This window comes from Taurulus bubalis (assembly GCF_910589615.1).
Source record: "Taurulus bubalis genome assembly, chromosome: 11".
Classification (NCBI taxonomy): Eukaryota; Metazoa; Chordata; class Actinopteri; order Perciformes; family Cottidae; genus Taurulus; species Taurulus bubalis.
Window position 1 is genome coordinate 8,761,209 of NC_136599.1, and position 24,343 is coordinate 8,785,551.

Consider the following 24,343-nt stretch of genomic DNA (forward strand, 5'->3'; position numbering starts at 1 on the left):
TTGGTTCAACGATGTAAAGCACTTTGAAGCATTGTTTCTGCTGCATATACACTATATACATATCGTGTATAGCTGTTAATTTAACCATTTATTTGAGGAGTCGTGTCCGAAGTTTTGTGAGCGGTTAAAAACGGCTGAGCGTCTATTTCTAGAACGCACATTGCCGCGCTGTGATTGGCTGACGGATCCGTCAGTCACGGTGTCCTTGCCGCCCACCTCTGTCCCATTTGAGAAGCAGTACACTCTTCGTTTGTTGATGTCACTTGAACAATAATTTGACCTGAATTCACAGGTATATTTAATTGCATTGTGTGTGAATCTTCGTGTCGGTGTCTGCGTTGATAACGTAAACTAATCTCTGCCACCCAACTTCCGGTTAACGGCGAAGTTTAGCAGCAGTGATGCTAACGGCTAGTTAGCTAGTCCGAGCTAGCTAACTAACAACTAGCTGAAGCTCTTCGAGGAGCAGAGCTACTGACAGCGAGTTAGAAAGCTGTTGTTTGTTTGTCATAGCAGGGGTCTTACTGGACAACCTCTGCCTGTCCTGCTTGGTGTAACTAGTCCGTGCTGTTGCAGGTAGTTGTGTTTTGGCTGTCTGTGATGCTTGGAGCGAGGGCGGGCTGTAGGGACAGGCCAATGGTGGAAACATGACTGTTGAGTAACGCACAGTTACTTTCTCCGCTCAGTATGAACAGTGAGGAAGAGTTTTACGACGCTGAGACGGGTGAGACACGCTGACCGATTTCTCGTATCGTTAAATGTACTTGCTTCTTGTGCTAAGTTGTCTTTCCTTTCTTCCATCGCCCTCCTGTTGTCTCCACCAGGGCTGGAGTCGGATGATTCCTGTGAGGTTAGTTTTAAAGATGCGCTAGTGTTTGACAGTAAGCTGATGACTGACGGCAGCGAACAGGAGAATGGAGTGTGGGAGCGCAGGTGAGGAATCATGCAGAAGTGTGTGATCTGTCTTTCTGTATGCATGTTACCACATGACCACATTAGTCTTTGGGTTACGATCTAAAGGGATTCATTATGCATGCATGCATGCATGTGCATGTAGAAGCAGACAAGGCCAGTGCACCCACAGTTGTATACTGTTGGCTAGTGTGTGCACCTCCTTCTGCAGAACATTTGGTGAAGCTAGTCAAGACTTTTGTTTTCTTCTTCAGCTTTTCACCTTGAAAGATATCTGTATTTGAATGCAGTGCATTGTGAAAACAATATTCTGCCTGCTGTTTAACAGATGCTCTGTCAAAAGTGTTGTCTGAGTTCACATTTTTTAAATCTAATTTGGTCCAAATGTGTACCAGGAAAACCCTGCCTGCTGAAATGATCTCCAGACACAATTTCAGTGTGTGGAATATACTGAAGAAATGCATTGGCATGGTGAGTCCGATCTGCTTCCAATTTAATCTGACTTTTTAAAATCACATTTTGCCATTAAGCTGTTCTTCTGGGTCTGGTGTGAAATGTTTTTTTGGTTTATAATTGAATACTTGCACACTTCAGCTTTCATTGCACCGCTACAAGAATAATCATGTGTGAACTCTTTGCGCTTCATTCTGCTTAGCTGACTATATAATTGGCTTTGAATTTTTTTTTGCAAGTTTTCCAAAAAGCTAAATAGCTAAAAATGAACATCAGCAAACCAGGGATGTAAAACGCATGTTCAACAGTATTTGTTGCATGAAAGTTAAATAATATGATGCATGAGTTGTTTAAGTAAGCAATTTTGTACGACAGTGTCAATCCGATCTGGTAGTTCACGTGCGTATTTATGTGCTGTGTTATTTGATCTTTTCATGTGCTCTTATAGGAGCTGTCCAAAATAGCGATGCCGGTTGTGTTTAATGAGCCGCTGAGCTTCCTACAGAGAATCTCTGAGTACATGGAGCACACTCAACTCATCCATAAAGCATGCAATTTGTCTGCCTCAGTAGACCGAATGCAGGTACAAATTTTATTTCTCTTTTAATGTAATTATTTCTCTGTGAAAACCCAAAGATATTCAGCTTTTCAATCACTTGGAACAAAGGAAATCTGGATATCATCGCATTTGAAAAGATAAAACATGGAAATGTTTTGGTGTTTTGCTTAAAAACAACTTAAAGGGTTCATTTTCTATTGGTCAATGAACCGATTATTCTTTGCCGCTCTTCTCTGATTTGCTTCATGTCTCTGGAACAGGTTGTTGCTGCGTTTGCTGTTTCAGCTGTAGCATCTCAATGGGAAAGGACTGGAAAGCCATTTAATCCTTTACTGGGAGAGACGTATGAACTCACAAGGTATTAGAGAAGACAATATTGTCTTGATGATAGACGGACACCAAAAATGTTTCTTATTAATTGATGCAAGTTTCAAATGTGTTTTTTAAAGAGAGGACGAGGGATACAGATTAATCTCGGAGCAGGTGAGCCACCACCCCCCTGTCAGTGCCTTCCATGCCCAGTCTCTGAAACAAGACTTTGAATTTCACGGCTCCATTTACCCAAAACTCAAATTCTGGGGCAAAAGTGTGGAGGCTGAGCCCAAAGGTGTCATGACACTGGAGCTACTGAAGTGAGTATTTGTGCTTTTTTATTTGTTAGGAGTAGCTTTACTGTAGTAGTTATTTTTAGCGTCTGATTGTTTTGATTATTTGTTAGCACACTTGTCTTATGCTCGCTCTTATATTTACATACAAACTGTGGATAAACTTTTTGAATTTTTTATTTTATTAATATGACCGTGTCTCCAACTAATCTTTGAAATATTAGTTCAACATTGTAGGAAGCATGTCTATTTTCATTCTTCCTGAGTGTTAGATGAGAAGATTGATACTACTCTCATATCTGTTTTTACATAAAGCTACAGCCAGTGGTGGGTTAGCTTAGCATAAATACTGTAAATGGATAGCCTGGCCCTGTCCAAAGGTAAAAAATTGTCTTTTTAACAGACAGGCACGAGAGTGGTGTCATTCTTTTCATCTAATTCTCGGCAAGAAAAAGGAATGTGTGTTTTTCCCAAAATATCAAATTATTCCTTTCTGAATTTCTCACAGACATAAAGAAGTGTACACATGGACAAACCCAATGTGTTGTGTGCATAACATCATACTGGGAAAACTCTGGATTGAGCAATATGGAACGGTGGAGATAGTCAACCACAGGTATAGTGACAATTCTTAACTGCAATATTTAAACTGTTTGTATTATTGATTCTTGATTTACAAATGTACTTTTAATTCATCAGCACTGGAGATAAGTGTGTGTTGAACTTCAAACCGTGTGGAATGTTTGGGAAAGAGCTGCACAAAGTCGAGGGTCATATCCAAGACAAAAGGTAAGGGCAAGTCACAACAACACGGTTAATAGCCATCGATTGTGATTCATTTTTTATCTAAACTGAATTAGATTTTCTTTGCTGTTGAACCAGTAAGAAGAAGCACAGAGTGATCTATGGAAAGTGGACAGAGTGCATGTACAGCATTGACCCCAAGGTTTACGAAGCATACAAGAAGACGGGGGGAGACTCAAAAAACCCGAAACCGGTGAGTAAGTACAGTCAATTCTGTTTTGACTGATATCTGATCTTCCACTGAGATGAAATGCTGCTTGAGTTTGTTCTCACGTTTGTCATTGACGTGTTTTATCTGTCTTACAACGTGAAGTAATCTGTGACTCATCACTCTAAATTCTTTTCTCAAATGGTATCTTTTCCTTTCACAATAACAAGCATTGGCTTTAGTAGAAGGTAAGGTAAAAGTGTATTTGATATCTGTAATGTGCTACTGCTGTTGTCTAGTTTGAGTTATGTTCAAAGTGTAGTGAATGATTAGATCATTGCCAGCACTAATTCATAATGTCTTGCATTGTTGCTTGAGATGTGTTGAATTTGTTGCAACTGTGAATCAGCTGTTTGCACATGAACTGTACGTACTGTCATCTTCAGCTTGTTAGTCCACCTCTGATAATGCTATTTATCTTCTGTGTGTGTGTGTGTGTGTGTGTGTGTGTAGGGACATAGTTGTGAAGCTGAGGAGGAAGATGAGATGCCAGAAGTTCAAGAGACTGTGACTGTGATACCAGGAAGTGCCTTACTGTGGAGGATAACGCCGCGGCCTGCTGATTCAGCACAGGTCAGCATCACACACACACACACACACAGAAAATATGATAAACCGTTAAAGTTGTCCTGTAGGCTTTGCTTGTAAACAAACTTGACCAAAACTTGTTCTGTTTATCATCGACGCCTGACAAACATGTGCAGTTCCTTCCTCTCATAAAACATTTGTCATGAATTTGTATTATTTATCATATAAACCTTGTTTGCTAGCTTCCAGTCCACTTCTTTACTACCTTTTGATTGCACACGTCTACTTAGCGCATCAACAAGGTAGCGTGAAACCAGCCGCATTGTCACACAAGCATGAACAATACAAACAACTGGGGCCCATTTATAGAAACACTTCTCGGGTAGCGTCACCTGCATTTCTCAGGTTACCTTTAACTTTAAGGCCGTTACAGTTTAAGTAGGGAGGCAGTTGTTGTGACCATAGATGCCTTATTATATTGGAGTGAATGGCTAGGTTTATTTTTAGGCTGATTAATCCGATTTAATAATGTAACACATATTTCACACTTTTCTCCTGAAAATATTGCTCCTATGGCAAAGTGGATGAGCAGAAGTAATAGCCATGCAGATTCTGGAAAGACTTGTTGTAGAATTATTCTTTAAAAAAATGTAAATGTTGTGAATAATTCAAACAAAATTCCCCTCCATTCTGTTGGTGGGGCAAATATTTCAAAACTGGGCAAATACATGTACAACTATTTGCATGAATAGATACCACTAGAGGTAAATGATAATTGTTGTTTTTACATAATTTGAGTGAACCAACCCTTTAAATCAAGATTGGGAATCAATTTAATTGAACTTGTAGTCAGAGCTTCTACTGATGTGGATGTGTGTTTTGGGACAGAGATTTCTAAAAGGTTTCTTAATTTTGTATCAAAAGTAGCAAAATGTATTAAGATTCTGTGAATTAGCTGATTTACCAGGCTGCAAAATCACCTAATGAACAAAGATTGTTATTCTCTGCGTGTTCTTGTGTAGATGTATAACTTCACCAGCTTTGCCATGACACTAAACGAACTGGAGCCCGGCATGGAGCGACTACTGGCACCAACCGACTGCCGGCTAAGGCCCGACATCAGAGCCATGGAGAATGGAGACATGGGTAACACAAACCTGACAGAAACACGCTGAGAGAAGCTGACACACACACACAACCCTCATATGATTCTGCGATTGCTTTTTCATTCATATTTCTGTGTTTTTATAGATTCATCAAGTACAGAGAAAGAGCGGTTAGAGGAGAAACAAAGGGCCTCACGCAGAGAACGCTCCATGGATGAGGAGGAGTGGTCAACAAGGTGTGTGTGCTTGTCACAAATTTTAAGCTGTATTTTCAAGAACTTGCAAATATAGCCCATCTCAGACGTGCACATTGTGACATAAATGTGATGGCAATGTAAGCTAGGTGGAATAACGCCTGAATTTGTGTCTAATTATAGCCACAAATTTAACATTTCCATCACTAGTCTGAATTGGATGCTGTCATTTTAATTCAAAAAAGCACCAAAAACGTTTATTGCAAAGAAAAATCTGATCCAATAAATTTAGTAAACTACAAAAGACTGATTGAGCCAATTGTATGGTGTTGAGGAGATTCTTCTCATGTCAAATCCTCAGGATTTTCCCTGTCATGAATGTATTTATGAGTTTTCACTCATGCCAACAGTACAGATGGATTAATGAATGTCCGGAAGCCAACAACTCGCTAACATTCACTATCAAACTAATATCCAGCATAGCGCTGCATTCCCCGCCACAGACATGCAAGCGTACATTCCTGGTAAATTGTAATTTGAAAGAATTGTTGCTGCCAAGATAATTTTCCAGACTTGTAAATCGTGTCTATGGTTGTTATAAACCGTTCAGCGTTATATCCGCTAAACCTCTAAACGCATAAATCTGTTCCTCAAACTGGACTTCCTGGGTCAAATTGCTTTGTGTCGCTGATATCTTTAAAACAAAACAAGCTAATTCTGGCCTGCTTAAGGACTTACTCCTAATTGAGGGTGGTTGTACATAATAGTGAACAGCATAATTCACTCACTTACTGATGCTAAATGAAAAAATAAATGAGAAAATGTATTAGAGAGAAGAACGTCCTTTGTGTTCACAATAGTTGAGAAAGGCTTCAACAGCAAAATAAATGTAGTTTCTCTTTCTGTTAATGTTAAGTCACCTTTGACTGAATGATAAGAAAAGCACTTAAGCACACAAATAAAGCCAGGAATGCTACATATTTCATGATTTCAATGAGCTCTTAATTCCTGGATTTCTGCCATGTTAAATCCATAATTAGAGACTCTACACTTCCTCACAGTCTAACTAGAATAGAAACACTTGGCGGCTGTGTCTCTTGATCGTGCAGAAGCTGTTTCTCACACCTCTCCATCGGAAGAAGCTCCTCGGAACATTGTTTCAATCGAGGACTGTACATCCCTCATGCAATGTAATATTTTCCTTTTAACCCTGTAATTTAAATTGGATCCTGCATGTTTTATGTGTTTCCAGGTGGTTTCAGCTGGGAACAAACCCTCATACTGGAGCTGAGGATTGGCTGTACACGGGTGGATATTTTGACAGGAATTACACGGACTGTCCCAGCATTTATTGACCCAGGAGGAGGTGTTCAGTTTGAAGATCTCCTCACCGCTCTGATAGGATTCACTTTATTTCTCTACATCAATCGTTTGTCTCTTTGTGATGTCCAGACGCTCACAGGTACTGTGTCTTTGTGTGAATTCATAAAAAGCTGATATCAAAATGTTATCAGACAGTTTATCAGATTAGTACAGGAGAAATGTTATATTAAGAATTTTAGGGGTTTTAGAGTTTACTTACTGTAAATGTTGACATCTTTATATGCCCTAATCAAGACAATAATAGTCCACATGTATGTTACTGACTGTCTGGGTTTTTAAACGGGTCACCTACGTGTGCGTTGCGCGCGTGTGTGTGTGTTGCGTGCGTGGTGGCGATCATGCTGCTGCTGCAGGACACAAAACTCTGACTTCTAGAGGATATATTCTCAGTTTTAGTTCAGGTACTAAACCGTAATCTTACCTGTAGACATACCACACACTTGTCCTGTTACATTCAAATATCAGGGGTTATTTAAAAAATATATATAACCTATTTGAATATTAGATGTGCTTTTTCGTTACCTGTAAACATCCATGAAATGTCACAAGTGTGATACATTTTCTGTGAATAGAAACTTACAGTAGAGATGAAAGCTGCTTTATAGCCACGTTTACCGTCACAGTAAACATATTGTTGGTACTTTTTATTATTGTCCACTGTAACATAGAGAATGTGTATGATAATTGATGCATGCATGTTCACCAAGATGATTATTTACACAATGTTAAAGCCATAAAAACGTTTTTCTGCACTAAGTCTAATACTATAAATGGATTCACATAAAACGTTAAATCAAACGGATACAGAGGATTTTGGTTTACAGTTTTCAAAGTAGCACTATAAGAAACATGTTGATGGGATATTCTGAACCATACAGTCAAAACAATATTAATCAAAAGTTCATGTTTATGTATTTTTAAATGCTTATTAATATGATTTGTCTTACTTAAGACAAACTAACTAAACAAGGAGTATAATGTTGCCCTAGAGTCAGTTAGGTAGTTAGCTGTTTTGTGTTGCTTTTATAAAAGTATATTTGTTTATTTTGGTAAGTTTTACACTATTAAAAGTTTGCCAAATTAACTATTAGCATTTCCTTTTTGAAATGTGCCCATAAAATGTACAAACGGCTATCACTGGGTGACCTTGATACTGAAGAAAAGTAAAAGGAACATGATGATTCTCAGGCAAGTCCTGGAGTTATAAAGATCGATTTTGATTATTTCTAAGAGGATTTTTAAACATTTATTTATTTGCGAGATAAGGATATTCCTGGGAAGTGCAAGTCAAGCCAAATCTAAAAATGTGTTTATATATTTTGTGAGTTGCGGCTGATGTCTCTCCTTCTGCGCTGCCCTGTCGAAGCACAGCTCGAAAACCTCTTGTATAAAGAGAACGCTGTGTCATACGCACTGATTATTATGCGCTATTTGTCTTCACACATGGACAAGTAACTCACTTTTTTAGAGTTCTCATTTTGATGCTCTGAAACACATTCTCCCCTCAGTGAAAGCTGTGTTTTTGGAGACAGAAAAAAAAACAGGACCCATTAGCCATCATAAATCTATGCAAAAAAAAAACAACCATCCAGTCTGCCCTCCTGAAATGTGAAAAATTTAACACTTACTCCTCTTTAGCTTGTAGCCAATGTGTGCTTCAGCCGCTTCAGAGGCAGCAGTTGATGAATGTTGTGTGCTGAGGATATGCTTCCATACATACAGCAGTTGTTAGATAGTATATAGGTGTTCCTTTGTGTTTCAAGGCACTAACATTGCATAAACTGCACATTTCAAACAATCACAGTCCAATGCACATGTTGTACAGTGAAAATGTCGTCCCCCAGCTTCTCAACTTCCCTCTGAATTCAAAGCACTTTGTGACGCCTGCAGATACTCAAAGGTGCAGGTTCGCTCCACGGTTCTTCTGATCTCACTTTTTTTTGCCTTCTTGTGTCATCTAGCATCTATTTGAAAATGTTTACATTGTATGTTCATTCCCTCCCATACTGTTATCCACATACAACCATATGCATACATGGCATATTTGAGAAATAAATGATGGACTATTGAAATTACCAGGCCTGCTATTGTTTGAACACTCACTGTAACCGCATCGTGCAATGTTCGTTATTTATACCGGTCGTTCCCAAATAAAGGGTCACAAGATGATTTAAAGGGTGGGAAAGAAAAAACAGCTGCTACACATTTAAAGGCCCCCTGTGTCATACAATTGTTTTAACCCTGATTATTTTGGCGCGTATTCCTTCAGGGGAAGAAGTGGGCGTTAAACTGAAATATCTACATTTTGGGGATCCATCATCGGGTTTAAATTTGATCAAAACTCTCAGCTGTACATTGTCTTTGTGCTGACTTCTAAATGTTAGCATGCTACCACTAAAGTAAGCTATATATATATATATATATATATATATATATATATATATATATATATATATATATTTATATATATTTATATTTATATATATATATATTTATATTTGTTTAAATGATGTTGAACATTACCTGCTGCTACACATGTTAACCCTTGACTTATATTGATTACATTCGCATCTTAGTCTAGTTCCTTTCTATTTTGTAATAATGCCATTATTAATGCTGGCAATCCTGAGAATTATTACATGTGTACTCATGTACACACGTATGTAAACACATAGTACACACATATGTGTAAACACGTATGTAAACAAAGTAGCAATACCACAAGTTATAAGTACTGTGAAAAGTAAAAGTCCTGCATTCAAAATTGTACTATAAATAAGGTATTAGCAACACAATATATTTACAGTATCCAAAGTAAAAGTACTCATTATGCAAATTACCCATTCCTGTAGCGTAATCAAATAATGCATAATTATATATTCATTAATGCAATTTAGTTTAAATAAACTTAAGATGAATGTAGATGGAGTACAAAAAGTACAATAGTTCCTTCTTGTTGAATTGTTGTAGTATTAAATAGCATAACATGGAAATACTCAAGTACCCAGTATTAGAAATAGCCTTTGTTGTGTCCTCTCTACCGAACATGCTCATGGCGATTTAAAGGCAACGTCATTGACAACACGGTTCGACCAATCACAGTGAAGCCCTGGCGACAGCCAGCCAATAACAATCATCTCCAGTGGGTTAACCTGATCTCCGACTGAACGACATTTCAGTGGGTAAATGTAAGTATAAACATCTCATTTTCTCATATGTATTTTAAAATTCGTAACATATAAACCAGATGTGTTTAATCCCCGTGTGTGAATTGTAAAACTGAAGCTCCGTCGTGATCTCCTCGAGCTGAAAACAGGCGGCTTGCTACAGGATGCAGAGTCATCTTTGGCTGCTGCAGTAACGTTAGCTGGTTTATAATGGGAGCACTGGGATTAGCTTTGTCCTATGTTTCGTATTAAAGCGGCTTCTTTATTATAATCTTTGTCTAATTTAGACATTTTGTATGACAGCCTAGGAGAGCCGTACTATCCCCTGAGAGGAAATGACAAAAATAATAGCTTAACATTAAATAGGTGAGAAAAATGTTTAGAATGAATGTGCAATCAGGAACTACCATTTAAAATATCAATCTTGTATATCATGCAGGTTTATATCTGGGACTACACAGCTCTTTGATTATTGAACATAAATCATAATTTTATTGTAAATGTTTCTCTTTATATTTGTTTCTTGACTTTACAGTTGTTATCTATATTGTTTTTTTGTAAAATCCTAAATTATCCAATCCTAATAATCATACTCCATGTGCGTATATAACGTATAACTTTCTCCTCTCTGTCTCCCTGCAGCAGTCTGTCCTCTTCATCATGGCGTCTGGAGCTTTGTTCCCCAGCATGGTGTCTGGGTCCCGCGGCTCCTCCAGCAAGTACCTGGTGGAGTTTCGGGCCGGTAAAATGACTATGAAAGGAAGCACGGTGACCCCCGACAAGCGCAAAGGTCAGGTCTACATCCAGCAGACCGATGACTCGCTCATCCACTTCTGCTGGAAGGATCGGACGACCGGGAACGTGGATGATGTACGTGACGCTGTCTGCATGAAACGAAGGCTCCGCCTGTGTTTTGCTATTCATCATTAACCCCTTTTCATGTTCCGATTCAGGACCTGATCATCTTCCCCGATGACTGTGAGTTCAAACGGGTGAGCCAGTGCACCACCGGACGAGTCTATGTGCTGAAGTTCAAAGCCGGCTCCAAAAGACTCTTCTTCTGGATTCAGGTATGAAGCACAACGGCCTGTTACACATTTTTACTTAAAATGACACAATTACGAAGGTAAATGTACAAGAGATACACTTGTATTATGCAGGCAATGACACTGTTACAGATGATACAATTTAATTAATTCTGTCCGAGCACATGGGGGTTAAATGCAGAGGTCAAATTTCATGAATTGTAATAAAGTATACAGTTCTAAACCACTTGTTGGTATCTCAGACGCGTAGACTTTAAAGGATAAGTCTGGCAATATTCTATATTTTTCTTATTGTCAACAAATCCCATGAAAAGTCTCTATTTTGTTTCTTTTCTCTGTGCCATAGAGCTCCACTGTTGTCCAAAACCTATTAAATAAAACCCACATCAATCAGCGACACTGTTGCCCTGAGTGACATGTTCCTTCCTCACAATGTGGACACTGTTGTTTATTTTGAGTCAGTCCCACGTACACCGTCCTGCTGTCGTGAATTCTCACTAGCGAGCCAAATGTGTATTAATCCGCAGCCTAAAATAGACCCTATCAAAAGCCCTACTTACACCTGTTTGTGTAACCTTTTCCAACGTAATATAATATACATTATTAAGGGAGCGTTTACAGGGCTTTAGTCGTTGGTAAGGAATTGGTTGACTAACAAAAATATAGAATATTGCCAGCCCTGTCTTTCAAACACTTGAAATTCATATTTATATGTAATATACATATTACATATAAGTAATTTCAAATTCAAATCAACAGAAAGAATACGAGATATTACTAGTATTATATCATTATAAACACTATAACATGTATGCACATTATATCAATGCTTAAAGTAGTACAATGTCTGAATTAATGAAGTGTTAAAAACATCATTAGTGAGTCAGTACGCCTGAGCAGTTTTATTTTTCTGATCTCAGGAGCCAAAGACCGACAAGGACGAGGAGCACTGCCGTAAAGTGAACGAGTATCTCAACAACCCTCCGATGCCCGGCGCTCTCGGTAGTGGCGGCAGCGGAGGACACGATCTGTCCGCTTTGGGAGGTAACAGATGCTCACATTATAGTTTTCCTGTAATATATTGCGGTTAGAAAACCTCTAAAAAGTGAATTTAATCTCTGATTCTGGATGTCAACTGTTATTTTTCCTATGTAAAGGGGAGGGTGGTCTGCAGAGCCTTCTGGGTAACATGAGCCACAACCAGCTCATGCAGCTCATTGGACCAACTGGACTGGGGGGGATCGGTACGTACCTCCATGCTAATGAGACAAAAGAGGGGACCATCTTGGTAAATGCAGTGTCACGCTCTCGGGAGACTAACGTGTCTGTTTCTCTCTGAACAACAGGTGGTCTCGGGGCCCTGGCTGGTCCCGGATTGGCCAACCTCCTGGGCGGCAGCAGCAGCAGCAGCAGTAGCAGCAGCAGTGTTCCCGCAGCCAGTAACTCCTCCACAAGGTGTCTTATTATGTTTAATATCAAAGACAAATCTACCTTTTTTAAGACTCAGTGACTGATTTGTACTTTGTATTATTTGGCCTACTTTGTTGTTTGGTGGCGTCATTTTTTCCTTACTGCTGCTAAACAAAGGAGACGTGATGTTGTGAAGAAGTGTGAGGGACAGAATCAGATGTCTGAAACACAATCAGTAAACATCCGGTTTTAGTGTCAGTGCGTCGTAATCAAAGGTCACGCTCGAGCTTGAATGTTCATTATTGAATTTGCAAATACCTATAAAGATTCTCAGCACAGGGTCCTGGAGTAGAATTGTATTATGAGGCTGCAACGGGCGATTATTTCAGTTATTGAATAATCTGCTGATTCAGTCTAAATTAATTGATGAATTAAAGTCCAAGGTGACGGCTTCAGAATCCTTGCTTTGTCGGACCAACATTCAGTTTTCTATCATACAAGACTAAATCAGCAAATCATCACATTTTAGAAGCAAGAACAAAGAAACTTAAACGGCTGACTTTATGGCAATTCGTAAACCGATTTTTCGTTGCAGCTTTACTGTGATAAACCAGTATATGTTTTGGTATTATTGCTTAAAAGAAATTACTTAATAGTTTCTCATTTACTTTCTGTTGATCATCTAATTTATTAATTCAAAATCATAAATTTAGAATACAAAGTAGTTACAAGAGGCGACTGGAGGAACTTATCTGGTTGTTGTTGCTGTTGTTCTTCTCACCTTCTTGTACTAAACACATCAAGTTCTCGTAAAGCGTAGAAAGATTCAGATCGGTTTAAAGATTGATAATAATAAAATACATGATGATGATACAAATATCCCAGATTGATATGTATTAGTATCTCACGTTGACTCGTGATCTCTTTCTCTCCTTTCAGCCCGTCCACAGCCGTCACCCCCACCTCCACCTCTGCTACCAGTCGGCTCGGCTCCACCCAGGTGCCGACCACCCCCATCACTCCCTCCGCCACCTCAGCAGCCTCCCCCACAGCCACCACACCCTCCACCCCCGCTGCTTCCTCTGTGGCGGCGGGCGCGGCTAGCCCGGCGCAGCCCATCCAGCTGAGAGACCTGCAGAGCATCCTGGCCACCATGAATGTGCCCGCCAGCGGACAAGGAGGTGAGCAACCGACCGAGTGAGAACTACACTCCCCAGAACGGGAATTACACCCACACTAAAATAACCACCAGAGGAAACGCACATAATTAGGCCTAAGTTGTGTGGTCTCGCAAGTAATTAAGCAGCAAAGTAATAGCACTGTGGATGCAACCGTCTCTGTAATACTGTGTCATTTTAACATGGAAACTATCATTTGCGAACTGCAGTCTGTTGCTGGTTTGATTTAATTTTACACTGCTACTCTATATTGGGCACAACTATCCTCTTTCATGGATTCTATTTATTCACCTCGCCTATAGATTCACATTAAAAACGGGAGAATACTGAAGCAGCAGAAAAAGATAAACCCACAGCACACGTCCTGCTCGGCACCAAGCGGCAGACAGAAATACTTCTGACTAGTTGGTGAACACAGTGGAGCATTTAGCAGTTCAAGGTGACCAAAAACAGATACATTAGATTGATTATTGGACATCAAGTCACCTTTTTAGGTTGTGGGAATTATAAGTGTCCTGTTTCACTATTTATAGAGATTTGCGCTACAAACACGTGATAATCTGATATAATATGATGTATTTATGGAAATTAAACGATGTATGAAGGAGTTAAAATTAGCACCACCTTCAATATCTACAGCTTTAAAATGCAACATACACACACAAATTGGGCCAGGGGTGTAAAGTGTGGTGGAGCATTGGCCCCTCCCCCACTTCTTACCCCCTACAGCTGACGCTCCTGCTTGGACCACACTCGTCTTCAAACATGTTCTTCATCTTGATCTCAACTACACACCTGTAAAGATTTGTGACTTCAGATAGACAGACATATAAACACCTGGAAAAATACTCAAAGCAACCTAACTATACTAAAAATACTACCGCATGTGTCTCCAGGAGCACATTTAGCCATGATGTCACACCATGGTGACTCACACACGGACAGACGGTGAAAACATTACCAGCCAAACACTGTCACGGCTGGTAGACGCTGACGGGGAATATTTTACTGCACAAAAGTACATTTTTCTGACAATACTACTACTTTTACTTGAGAACGGTTTTGAATGCAGGACTTGTACTGGAGTACTTTCCCATTGTGGTATTGCTACTGGGATATTGTTGTTTTTAAATGATCTGAATTTGATTTCCTAAAGCAAGTTAATTTATTAAAGCCCCCTTATTTGAGAGGTGGGATTTCCTACTGCAATTGAATACAACTGGAAGTAACTCTGATGTCAGACAGGTCAACATTCAGGGGTTTGAATGTTTAATCTCTCCCTATCTAAACTTTATAATCCCTATAGATAGACTATGATGGGACAAGAGTATCACCTCCAGACTCACATACATAAATAAGCATTCTAATAAAACTGAAGAAGTAGTGATTTGTCGCTAAGGCCGTCTGGATATTTTTAGAGTAACCAATCAGTGGTGGTGTTTGTCACCTGCAGTGGACCTGGCCAGCGTCCTGACGCCTGAGATCATGGCTCCCATCCTTGTGAACCCCGAGGTGCAGCAGAGGTTGACTCCTTATCTGCCCTCTGGAGAGTCCCTGCCTCAGAGCACGGAGGAGCTTCACAACACGCTCAGCTCGCCTCAGTTTCAGCAGGTAACGTGTTCGCTGCTGGACGCCCTCTGTGGCTTTCTATCAGTTTGGAACTTAATTCTGGGAATGATTATATTTAAAGTCAATATAATAATGTTGAGCAACCTCATTTGCCATTAAACGGCAGACTGATATTTTAAAGATCAAGCTTATCGTATCTCCAGTAAATTCTGGTCACCGTGAGGCTCTCTCTCTCTCTTGTTGGTATTTAGTATATTATCCTTTTTATATCTTGTCCTTATCTGGGTGTTTATCGTCTCCCTGCAGGCTATGAGCATGTTCAGCAGCGCCCTGGCATCCGGGCAGTTAGGGCCTCTGATGAACCAGTTTGGTTTGCCTGCTGAGGCTGTGGATGCAGCCAACAAAGGAGGTCAGTGTTTTGCCCACACGACGCAGAGAAAACTGTAGCTGTTTGTTTCACTGCTAGAAAACAAATCTTCATGTTCACACAGGAGATTGAAAGACACAGAGTGAACTGGAATGTTGACAGCGACATTTCTATCTTTTTAAATAGTGCTGGAATATAATATAAAGTTATTTGAGTATTTCCTGTGGTGGAAGAATTGTTCAGATCCCTTACTCAAGTAAAAGTACGAATGCCACACTATGAAAATACTCCACTCCAAGTAAAAGTCCTGTATTCAAACCCATACTTCAGTAAAAGTACAGCTATCATAAAAAGTGAAAGATCTTTCCGTACACAATTGATCCCTGTCAGTGATTTACGTTTATACTGTTAATACATAAAACATCTTGTGTGTAGTCACTAAGTATTTCCAAATTGAGCTACCTAATACTTCTACTTCACTAAAAAACTCCACTAAATGCATGTGACGACTATAGTTACCCTAACTTTTTACATACAAAACATATGAGGCATTATTATAGATTAAATGGTATAAAGTGAATAAAATTAGCTCCTCGACTCTGCTACAGCATTCAATTGTTTTTATACTAATGTACCAGTAATAATTTAATAATTATAATAATAATTGTAATGCTAATTTTTGATACAATACTATACTGTGACTTTTCTATGACATTTTTGCAACACTATTCTTTTGACAATTACCTTTTTATGAACTTTTTTCAACATTATATAATATGAATCATTGATGACTTTTGAAATGTTTTCATCATGCTATGACTTTTGAAACAAAAATTTGACATAATACTTTCTATGGTTGTAGATGTCGAGGCTTTTGCCAAAGCCATGGAGACGGAGACAAAGTCGGACCAGGACGGAGACTCCAAAGACAAGAAAGACGACGATGAAGACATGAGTCTGGACTAAGAATTCTTAAAGTTTATTATTTAAGGTATTTATTTAGCTGCTTCACTTGTTTTGTAACTATTAAACATTAAGGATGAAGATTGTGGGTCATATAGTAGAGAATGTCACCAAGACTCCCCTCCCTTGCTGATAATGCCGTGTTCATCCTCTGACAGTGTGTTGTGTTATTAAAACTGATGAAGCCGAGTGAACATGTAACACCTGCATGTCAGCGACTAGTCTGAGCAGTAAAATGATGAGAAACATGCTGGCTGTCTTGTGTTTATTCTCATAACTTACCTAGAGAAAATAAACTGCTTCATATGATTTGTTTTTGTTGGGGGGGTGGGAAAAAACACACAAAAACGTTTCAGTTTCTGAAAATATATTTGAAAAACATTAATTTTACAGTATGAAAACAATGAATAAATACACATTTGACACCAACCATACAAATACAACATTTTCTGCAGTTACATATATTTGGACGTTTATCGTAACACATTTTTCAGCACTAACATTTTCTCAGACTAGAACAAGCACAACACTTAAAGATCTCTACAGCAGCAATACTCAGAAATGTCACTCGTGATAAGAAGGTTAACAATTTCACTGCCGCTGTAGTTTTAGGCACTTTTTTCTTTCCATACATGAACACCTAAATCTGAAGAACTACTACACATTAAGTGGCAACTGTAGTCATGTTAATGAAGTGTGGTACATGTAGTTATCTGTCGAAGCAATACAATCAGTTACCTTCCATTAACGTACAATGGGAGCACAGGTGATTTCAGTGATCATAGCAACGGTATTACATTTAAAACATCTCTTTGGATTAGATTTGAGCCATTCAAAGACATGCGAAAGTAAAACTCCTGAGAACTGAAAGATGATAAATTCCAGTGCAGTGTTTTTTATATATATATATATATATATATATATATATATATCCCTGGTCAACAACATTTACTATAAATAATGTTTCCAAATTCCTGTTTCCTTACAGTAGAACAGTTAAACTGTATATCGGCACAGTCTGAACACGCGTGTGAACTCATTTCTATTCACAAGATAAATATATGAATGTGGCTGGATTATTGTTGGACATACAAGTACTGAACAAACTTAAATAGAATGTTAGCCCTTCTCTGATCTTTCCACCAACAATCTACAGTGGCAGTCTTATGGCTAAAATCACCTCAATGTCAGTCACAGTGGGTTTAAAAAGGCATTTACAAAATCAACAGTATGGTTCCTTGTAATTCATATTCATAAGTACTATACAAGACTGTGTATAGTCATGAGAAATGTGCAGGAGACGAGTCTTCCACAAACATCACAGCGTATGTTTAATTTAAATAGAAGAAACACTAGGACGTACCAAAATAAAAGCACAATTAACGTGCTCATTGAAACATCTCTAACGTAGAGTTCATGACCGCATCAGCAACGTCACACATACAAAAAGACATTCAGGGAGACACACATGCCATTGAGTCTAAAATAAGAGTGTAAACTAGTTATCCTTCATAAACAGTGAGCGACCGACCGAAAATAAATAGTATCAGAAGTATTCGTTTCAAACACCACAGCTTATAAACTGGTTGATTACTCGATGTGATGGTAGTGATGAGGCCTAGCCTTGCTGCTGCTGCACTAGCTTGCGGTAGTGCGGCATAACCTTGCTCTCGGGCAGGTAAAGGCCCATCTCCAAGGCAACCAGCACCGGGAACTCCAACGGAATCAACTCCCGTCTGTTGATGCGGAAACGTTCCTCCAGCTTCTGCTCGTCCACACGGAGAAAACAGAGGAAGAGATTAAAGGAACGCACAATATGATCTGGTTAGAGTGTAAACATGTGGAATGTGTAGATGATCATAAATACTGAAATATATTAAGTATGTTTGAGGCTCATGCAGGTTTATTTGGTCCATAGTGACCGTCTCTAGCGATGTGAGGTGACTTTTTATTACACGAGAATATTTGTATGACATACTATAAGATTTGTAAACTTTTTTTTACAAACTGATTACGATAACCTTTGGACATACTTCATTATGAAATACTATGATTCTTTTTTGACATACAATACTATTAAACGCTTATTACTTTTTTCAACATGCTATCCTTTTTTTCATATAATACTGACTTTTCAAAAAACTTCGATGCCATTACTTCTTTTTTTTTTTACACAATGCTATGACTTTTTTTGACATGCTTTATTAATTTATACGTTTTTGGCGAGAAACTTCAATTAATACGATTATTTGAAGGAAATGTTTTAACAGCAAAATTAAATTAAATAAGAGAGGGAATTATGACCTGTTGAACTTGTTTTGAAACACACTGGAATCAGATCGCTACCCGGTATCAGCTGATGAACACATTTTCCACTCAACAAAAACATTTTTTCACATTGAGTCAAGTTCTACGAGTGTTACAGGTTTTCCCACTTGGTTTACTCTAATCAGCAAAAGGAGGGTTACAGTATACAGGTTAACACGTCCACTTTACTCACATCAATGAGCTGTTTGACTTCCGGTTTCCGCAGATCGCTGCTGATCTTCGCAGCCAGCAGCACGCACGCCGCTGCCACCAGCTTCCGGTTCTGCTTGTTGAGGCAGCCCTGCAGCACCAGCTTCTCAAAGTACACAAAGGCCATCGCTATGGTGACCGGCTGGAGACCGCAGTCATCACTCATGGCCCGCATCTCCCGCTTTAGGCTAGTTGAAAGCAAGGGAGAAGTCACTAACTGATTAGTTTTCCAAGAAAGAGTGCACTGCGTTGGAACTAGATTGAAATTGGAAATTAAATGCGATGGAGGTAAAAAAGGCTCTGAGAGGACACTTTGAAACGCCAAGGAGTATCTGTACCTTCTTATCTTGCTCAGAGTGAGCTTGATGTGAGGAAACTTCTCTTTGAAAGTCTCATTCATGTCCTTCTTCAGGTCAGATGGTTTCACATACTCCACAATAGTCGTCTGAAGAGATGAAACACAAACCAGCATTTCAGTACAGAAGTGACTCAAGTCAACATGAATTACTGCTGCAATCAAGTTTTACAGTTTTTCTTTTGCCCGTGTAGGTAAGGACTGTTTCTCTTTCTCACACACAAGGTTACAGTCTTGTGGTGGCATCTACTCTGCAGCAGTAACATCATGTGAACATTAAATAATGTTTTACACAGAGTTAGAAATTGGTAGGGGCAGCCAATAAGACATTTGGGGAAACAGCTTGCTCAGTGTTATTGCTTTGGACGGTGCGTTTGCCTATCAGTTAACAGACGACTGAAACACCAAGATTCCACCAAGAAATTTCCACATGCACAATCCAAATAGTTAATTTGGAGTGTGAATGTCTCCAAACAGCCCATTATCAAACATTTTATAACTAAAATGACTGCCTACAACAGGCAAGAGAAATACATTTTAATCGTATCTTTTGCCTTTAAAAAAAAAAAAAAAAAGTTACTATGGTCCTTTACCTCAAAATGAAAAACTATATTTATCGTTTACATTATATATTTTTTGAAATGCTTACTGGAGAAATCTGACTTTATCCTGGATTTTTGGCACCATGTCTGAATACAGTACTGAATGAAAAGAACAAACTCACCACATATGATGCAAATATCAGAACCCTCTTGTGTCTCCCACAAGGCCACTGAGGGTCACTGAGTAGGTTAGGATTGTACTCCACCACCTCCTCTGTAGCTGAAAAACACAAAAAAGACAGTTTGCAAAAACATCTGAGTATCAGATCAACAGTGCAGAAGCAGATGTGTGCCCGTTGGTCCTAATTTGCGACATACATGGGTCTTGTGTTGTGCTGTTGTTCAGACGAGCCGGGGTGAAGTTCCTCTGCTGATTGCAACGGAAACGGGACTGTGGGGTCTGAGCTGGGCAGTTCTCTGGCGCACCGCCGCTCTTCTGTCTCACCAAGGCATTGGTTGGGTAAAGGAACTGAGCGTATGACACCGTCTGAGAAACGAAAATGAAACCGTCAGCAACCTTCGAATCAAGCAGGTATATCCGAGTAATGAGCATTTCGGGTCCCCCTCATAGCACCAGGAAGACATTTACCTTGCCATAGTCTCCAAGCTCCACGCCTTCAAGGGAAGGAAGCAGGTCAGCAGCCACCACAGAAGACAGCCTCTGTCTCTGTGCCTCCATCTTAGGATCACTGTTCAAAAAGAGTCACATTTGTGTCAGTCTCACCACACGACAAAGTCACACTGCCCCTTTCCTGACAATGATGATGACAAATCACACAGGACGATGATGAAAACATAAAAGCGATGGGTGGGTGCTCTCTGCTGGGGATGGTGCTTTCTTTGTACCTGAGGTGAGCACTCTCTCCATAGGGCAGCACTGAGAAAGCAGCATAAAGCGACCGCTTGGCACAAATCAGCACGATCCTGCAGGACACAGCAAGTTAAGGCAGACAAAACAGATGGTGTGTCAGTCTACAAGCAACAGCTACAGTCACTGCTACTCAACAGCTACAATATTCATCGCCAAGTGAGCTAGAGTGGCTCTGAAACAGTCACACTTCTATGTGGATCTGAATTACTACCAAAGCTGAACAGCTATCAAAAACTACATGAAGCTCAAAGTGGAGGAAGAAAACCTCTCACTCTCTCTCGCTCTTGTTTTGCATCCAAGTCACAGAGATAAGTAAAGTAATTTTGATGATCAATGAATTGTCCTTTTAACGCAAAATTACAAAGAAAATCAAAGGCTACAGTTTCCATTCTGTTCTAAATGTAAAAATACAATTTTCTGGTCACTTCTGCTCACATAGCCTTCTTTCATAATTAACTTAAAATCTTAAAGTTCTGGATGGCTGGCCAGCCAAAACAAGCATCAAGTCCCTTTGCGTTCAAGGAAACTGTGACAGAAATGTTCCACGATTTTCTAATCAAACAATAAATGAATTAATTTAGAAAATAACCAGCAGATTAATCAAACAAGTAAATTAACTTTAAACGTGAGATTAGCATCAGATTTCTTTTTTTTTTTTAAATCTGAAAAAAATCTATATATAAACAGTGATCTTTGAAAAAGCCAGAAGGTCATGAAACAACACTCACTGCTGTAAGATCTGTCCAGAATCCTTAAAGACCTTTCTAACCATCTGAATGAAATAATATTATCTGCTGCACAAAAAAAAATCATGTTCAAGTTGCAACTGTAGCTCCTAATCAAGATAGCTGGAAATATGCCATCTGTTGGTCTTTTCTGCTATTTTTATAAAACAGACAAAATATTAATGCATCTTAAGTCAATTTTTAGAATCAATTGATGTGCCATTTATTTTTTTTGATTAATCAATTAGTTGTTTGTTTTTAAATTATACTTCTTCAGTGACACCTTTCCTCAAATTGCCTTTGTTGTTTGACCAAAAGTCACAAACCCCAAAGATATACATTTTAATAGAATATACGTTTGTAGAAGCTGCAAATTGTCACATTGGAGAGACTGGACCCTTTCAAATGTTTGGCATGTTTGCTTGATAAATGATTAATCGGTCAACAAAATCTCTGTCTAAACAATTAACCAAACAAAGTTAATCATCATAAAAAACGAAATATTGAAACCTGAACAGAAGCTGTAGCCAGTGATTTTGCTTTAGTGCTTGCATCATTAATAAATTATCAAACTACTCAACAATTAATTATTTCAAATCGACTTTTTGAGCGTTTTGAAAAATACGTCTAGGTTTTTAAAGTTTGCAGGCTATTAAATTGTTTGGGGAGGGATGCTGATATCTGTGACTCAAAGGTTATGTAAACACATGAGAGGCATAAACTGTGGCTCCAAGCTGGACTGACAAACATCAACTAACAGTTTACGTTCACTAGAACTCTTGTGTTCTGATAAATATGTAGACAAACCACTCAGTCTACTTACAACCGCTGAACACAACTTCAGCTCCTCACAAAACACCAATCAGTAACAGTCAGCAGACCCTGGGTCTCAGAGAGATATTACATCTCTTACAGCAACACATAAATCTACTTAATGTTAATAGGCTTAGTTACACAATCTAGATAGCTTTGCTTCAGCCAAAGTAACATACACTGCCTCAAACAGAAAGAGAGACGTGTGGGGTAATTTTGCTGCATCATTGTTTTGCACACATCAGCAGAAAACACATGACACATATTCATGCATGTGAGCATGAAATGTTGAGAAATGTAAAAAAGAAAACACATAGCGGGAAAAAAATATGATATGTTGTTTTCAGTGAGTACGAAATTATTCCAGAAAAACAAATACCACTCAAGTCCTATCGGGCTTTGGGGTTACCTTACTGTTGCTGCAATAGTATCGGGTGTTACAATTATACACAGCACCTCTTTTGGTTTTGGCATAGCTTCCAATGGTGATTACATTTACTGTAGCGGTTGCCATGCTGCTAGTACGCTGCAGGACAAACTACACTCTTTGTGCCAGAGTTAAGCAGCTTATTACAATATTAGCAGGAGTATAACACTGCTTATGAGCTGAATGCATATTTCACACAAAAGTACAACATAAAGCAGCCTTTGTCTTGTTTTTAACATTATTCTGACAGGAAATTTAGTGTAGCAGCCATCATGGGTTACTCTACTATTGACATATGTATATATACACATGTATTTGTTCATATAAATTGGAGACTGACCTACATCCCCTGGTATCGTACTGTCTCATACTCTTGATGAAGTGGACTTTCTTTGGCACCTTGGGTCCAGGAGAACCAGAGACATTCCTCAACCTGAGAACCATTAGAGATCAAGAAAAAATAATTAATTAATGCAACTGCAAAACCAGGACCGTCACCTGATATGATTCAATCTGTAATGTAAATATCTTTAGCATCATAGATTCTGAGTTAAAGCAAAAGAAGAGGGTCAAGGTTTGTACAGTATTTTCTTACAACCCACATCATAAAGCTGACAATTGACAGAGGAGTTATGTCCTTTTTAAAGCAGGCTAGTGACTGTCATTTATATCTAAGACTTTAAGTAACATTGGAGAATACAGTGAATTTATACATCCCATATTATTTATTCATACATCCTGTATAGGTTAAAGCAGAGAATACTGGAACTTTACTAAGGCGACATTAGTACAGGAGAATGAATGAGACTTCCTATCGGCTGGTTTCATTTTATGCGGAAGTGAGACACATTGACGGTTTAAAGGCCCATGTTGAGACACCGACCACTGATCCACTCACCTCTGCCGTGAATCCAGAGGGTTACCGGCCGGGAGCGGGCTGATAGCGCCGGGCGTTGACCTGACACGGGAGCAGGGCGGGTGTCCGGCGGTAACAGGAGACAGAGGTGTGTCCGGGGTTAGCGTCTCGGCCGCACTACGACCCTCCAAAAATACCTCGTTGGCTCCCACAGCTGGCGCCCCGAAAGGTCCCGGGGACATTACCGCAGAAGGTCTGGTCGGACTGACCACCACCCCGGGAAAACTGAAGGACGCACCACTTCCGGCAGCGGCGGGTTCTGTCACCTGGGCGACCGGTTCCTGGCTAACCGCCGGCAGTGGCTCGAGCGTTGCGCCGCTGTCTTTGCTCCCGTGTCGCTGCTCCTCGGCGGCTCTTTGGTCGGCGTTTCCATCGCTAAGCAGACACTGGGGCCGTCCGTCGAGTGAGATATTAGTGAGAAACAACAAAGCCGCTTGTCTCCTTCTAGAATCCTTCGCTTTCCTCCGGTGCTCTCGGTGTGTTTTCACTGGTTTGCTGTTGTTGCCGGTGGACTGCAGACCGCAAACAGCGGTCGCCATTCTAGTTTGAAATGTGGCCGTTGAACGCAAAGGCAACTGAAGACCGGTAGCACAGCATTAGCCCCGCCCCTCTTTGCGCCGATTGGCGGCGATGTAAATGATGTATCTTGCTCGCCGTTGATTGGG

At 39.5% G+C, this 24,343-nt stretch overlaps 3 protein-coding genes across 3 annotated transcripts; 2 read left to right on the forward strand and 1 right to left on the reverse strand.

Annotated features, from left to right (window-relative positions):
- Positions 1–687: 687 nt before the first annotated feature.
- On the forward strand, positions 688–8,808 carry LOC306744010 (oxysterol-binding protein-related protein 2-like; the record flags this gene model as incomplete). The annotated part of the gene is made up of 13 exons (XM_079226574.1): positions 688–724; positions 825–933; positions 1,308–1,383; positions 1,814–1,948; positions 2,185–2,282; positions 2,374–2,556; positions 3,038–3,145; positions 3,229–3,318; positions 3,412–3,526; positions 3,995–4,114; positions 5,092–5,215; positions 5,321–5,411; positions 6,622–8,808. The coding sequence occupies 13 exons, from the start codon at positions 688–690 to the stop codon at positions 6,722–6,724; spliced, it is 1,389 nt and encodes a 462-aa protein (XP_079082700.1). The 3' UTR covers positions 6,725–8,808.
- Positions 8,809–9,926: 1,118 nt separating this feature from the next.
- On the forward strand, positions 9,927–16,702 carry LOC306744101 (proteasomal ubiquitin receptor ADRM1-like). The gene is made up of 10 exons (XM_079226681.1): positions 9,927–9,940; positions 10,562–10,789; positions 10,873–10,989; positions 11,886–12,009; positions 12,123–12,209; positions 12,312–12,420; positions 13,315–13,556; positions 15,007–15,164; positions 15,429–15,531; positions 16,352–16,702. Exons 2-10 carry the CDS (start codon positions 10,580–10,582, stop codon positions 16,453–16,455), a joined length of 1,254 nt encoding a protein of 417 aa, XP_079082807.1. The 5' UTR covers positions 9,927–9,940; positions 10,562–10,579; the 3' UTR covers positions 16,456–16,702.
- A 188-nt stretch (positions 16,703–16,890) lies between these two features.
- cables2a (Cdk5 and Abl enzyme substrate 2a) lies at positions 16,891–24,217 on the reverse strand (the record flags this gene model as incomplete). The annotated part of the gene is made up of 9 exons (XM_079226380.1): positions 16,891–18,217; positions 18,953–19,157; positions 19,308–19,414; positions 20,049–20,146; positions 20,245–20,413; positions 20,516–20,615; positions 20,773–20,850; positions 23,103–23,195; positions 23,661–24,217. The coding sequence occupies 9 exons, from the start codon at positions 24,215–24,217 to the stop codon at positions 18,071–18,073; spliced, it is 1,554 nt and encodes a 517-aa protein (XP_079082506.1). The 3' UTR covers positions 16,891–18,070.
- Positions 24,218–24,343: the final 126 nt, after the last annotated feature.

Bases quoted from the DNA above. Each gene is read 5' to 3' on its own strand.
- LOC306744101 (XM_079226681.1), top strand. From the start codon at position 10,580: ATGGCGTCTGGAGCTTTGTTCCCCAGCATGGTGTCTGGGTCCCGCGGC. The intron at 10,990-11,885 runs GTATGAAGCACA...TTCTGATCTCAG, and splicing joins GACTCTTCTTCTGGATTCAG to GAGCCAAAGACCGACAAGGA. The intron at 12,010-12,122 runs GTAACAGATGCT...TCCTATGTAAAG, and splicing joins CGATCTGTCCGCTTTGGGAG to GGGAGGGTGGTCTGCAGAGC.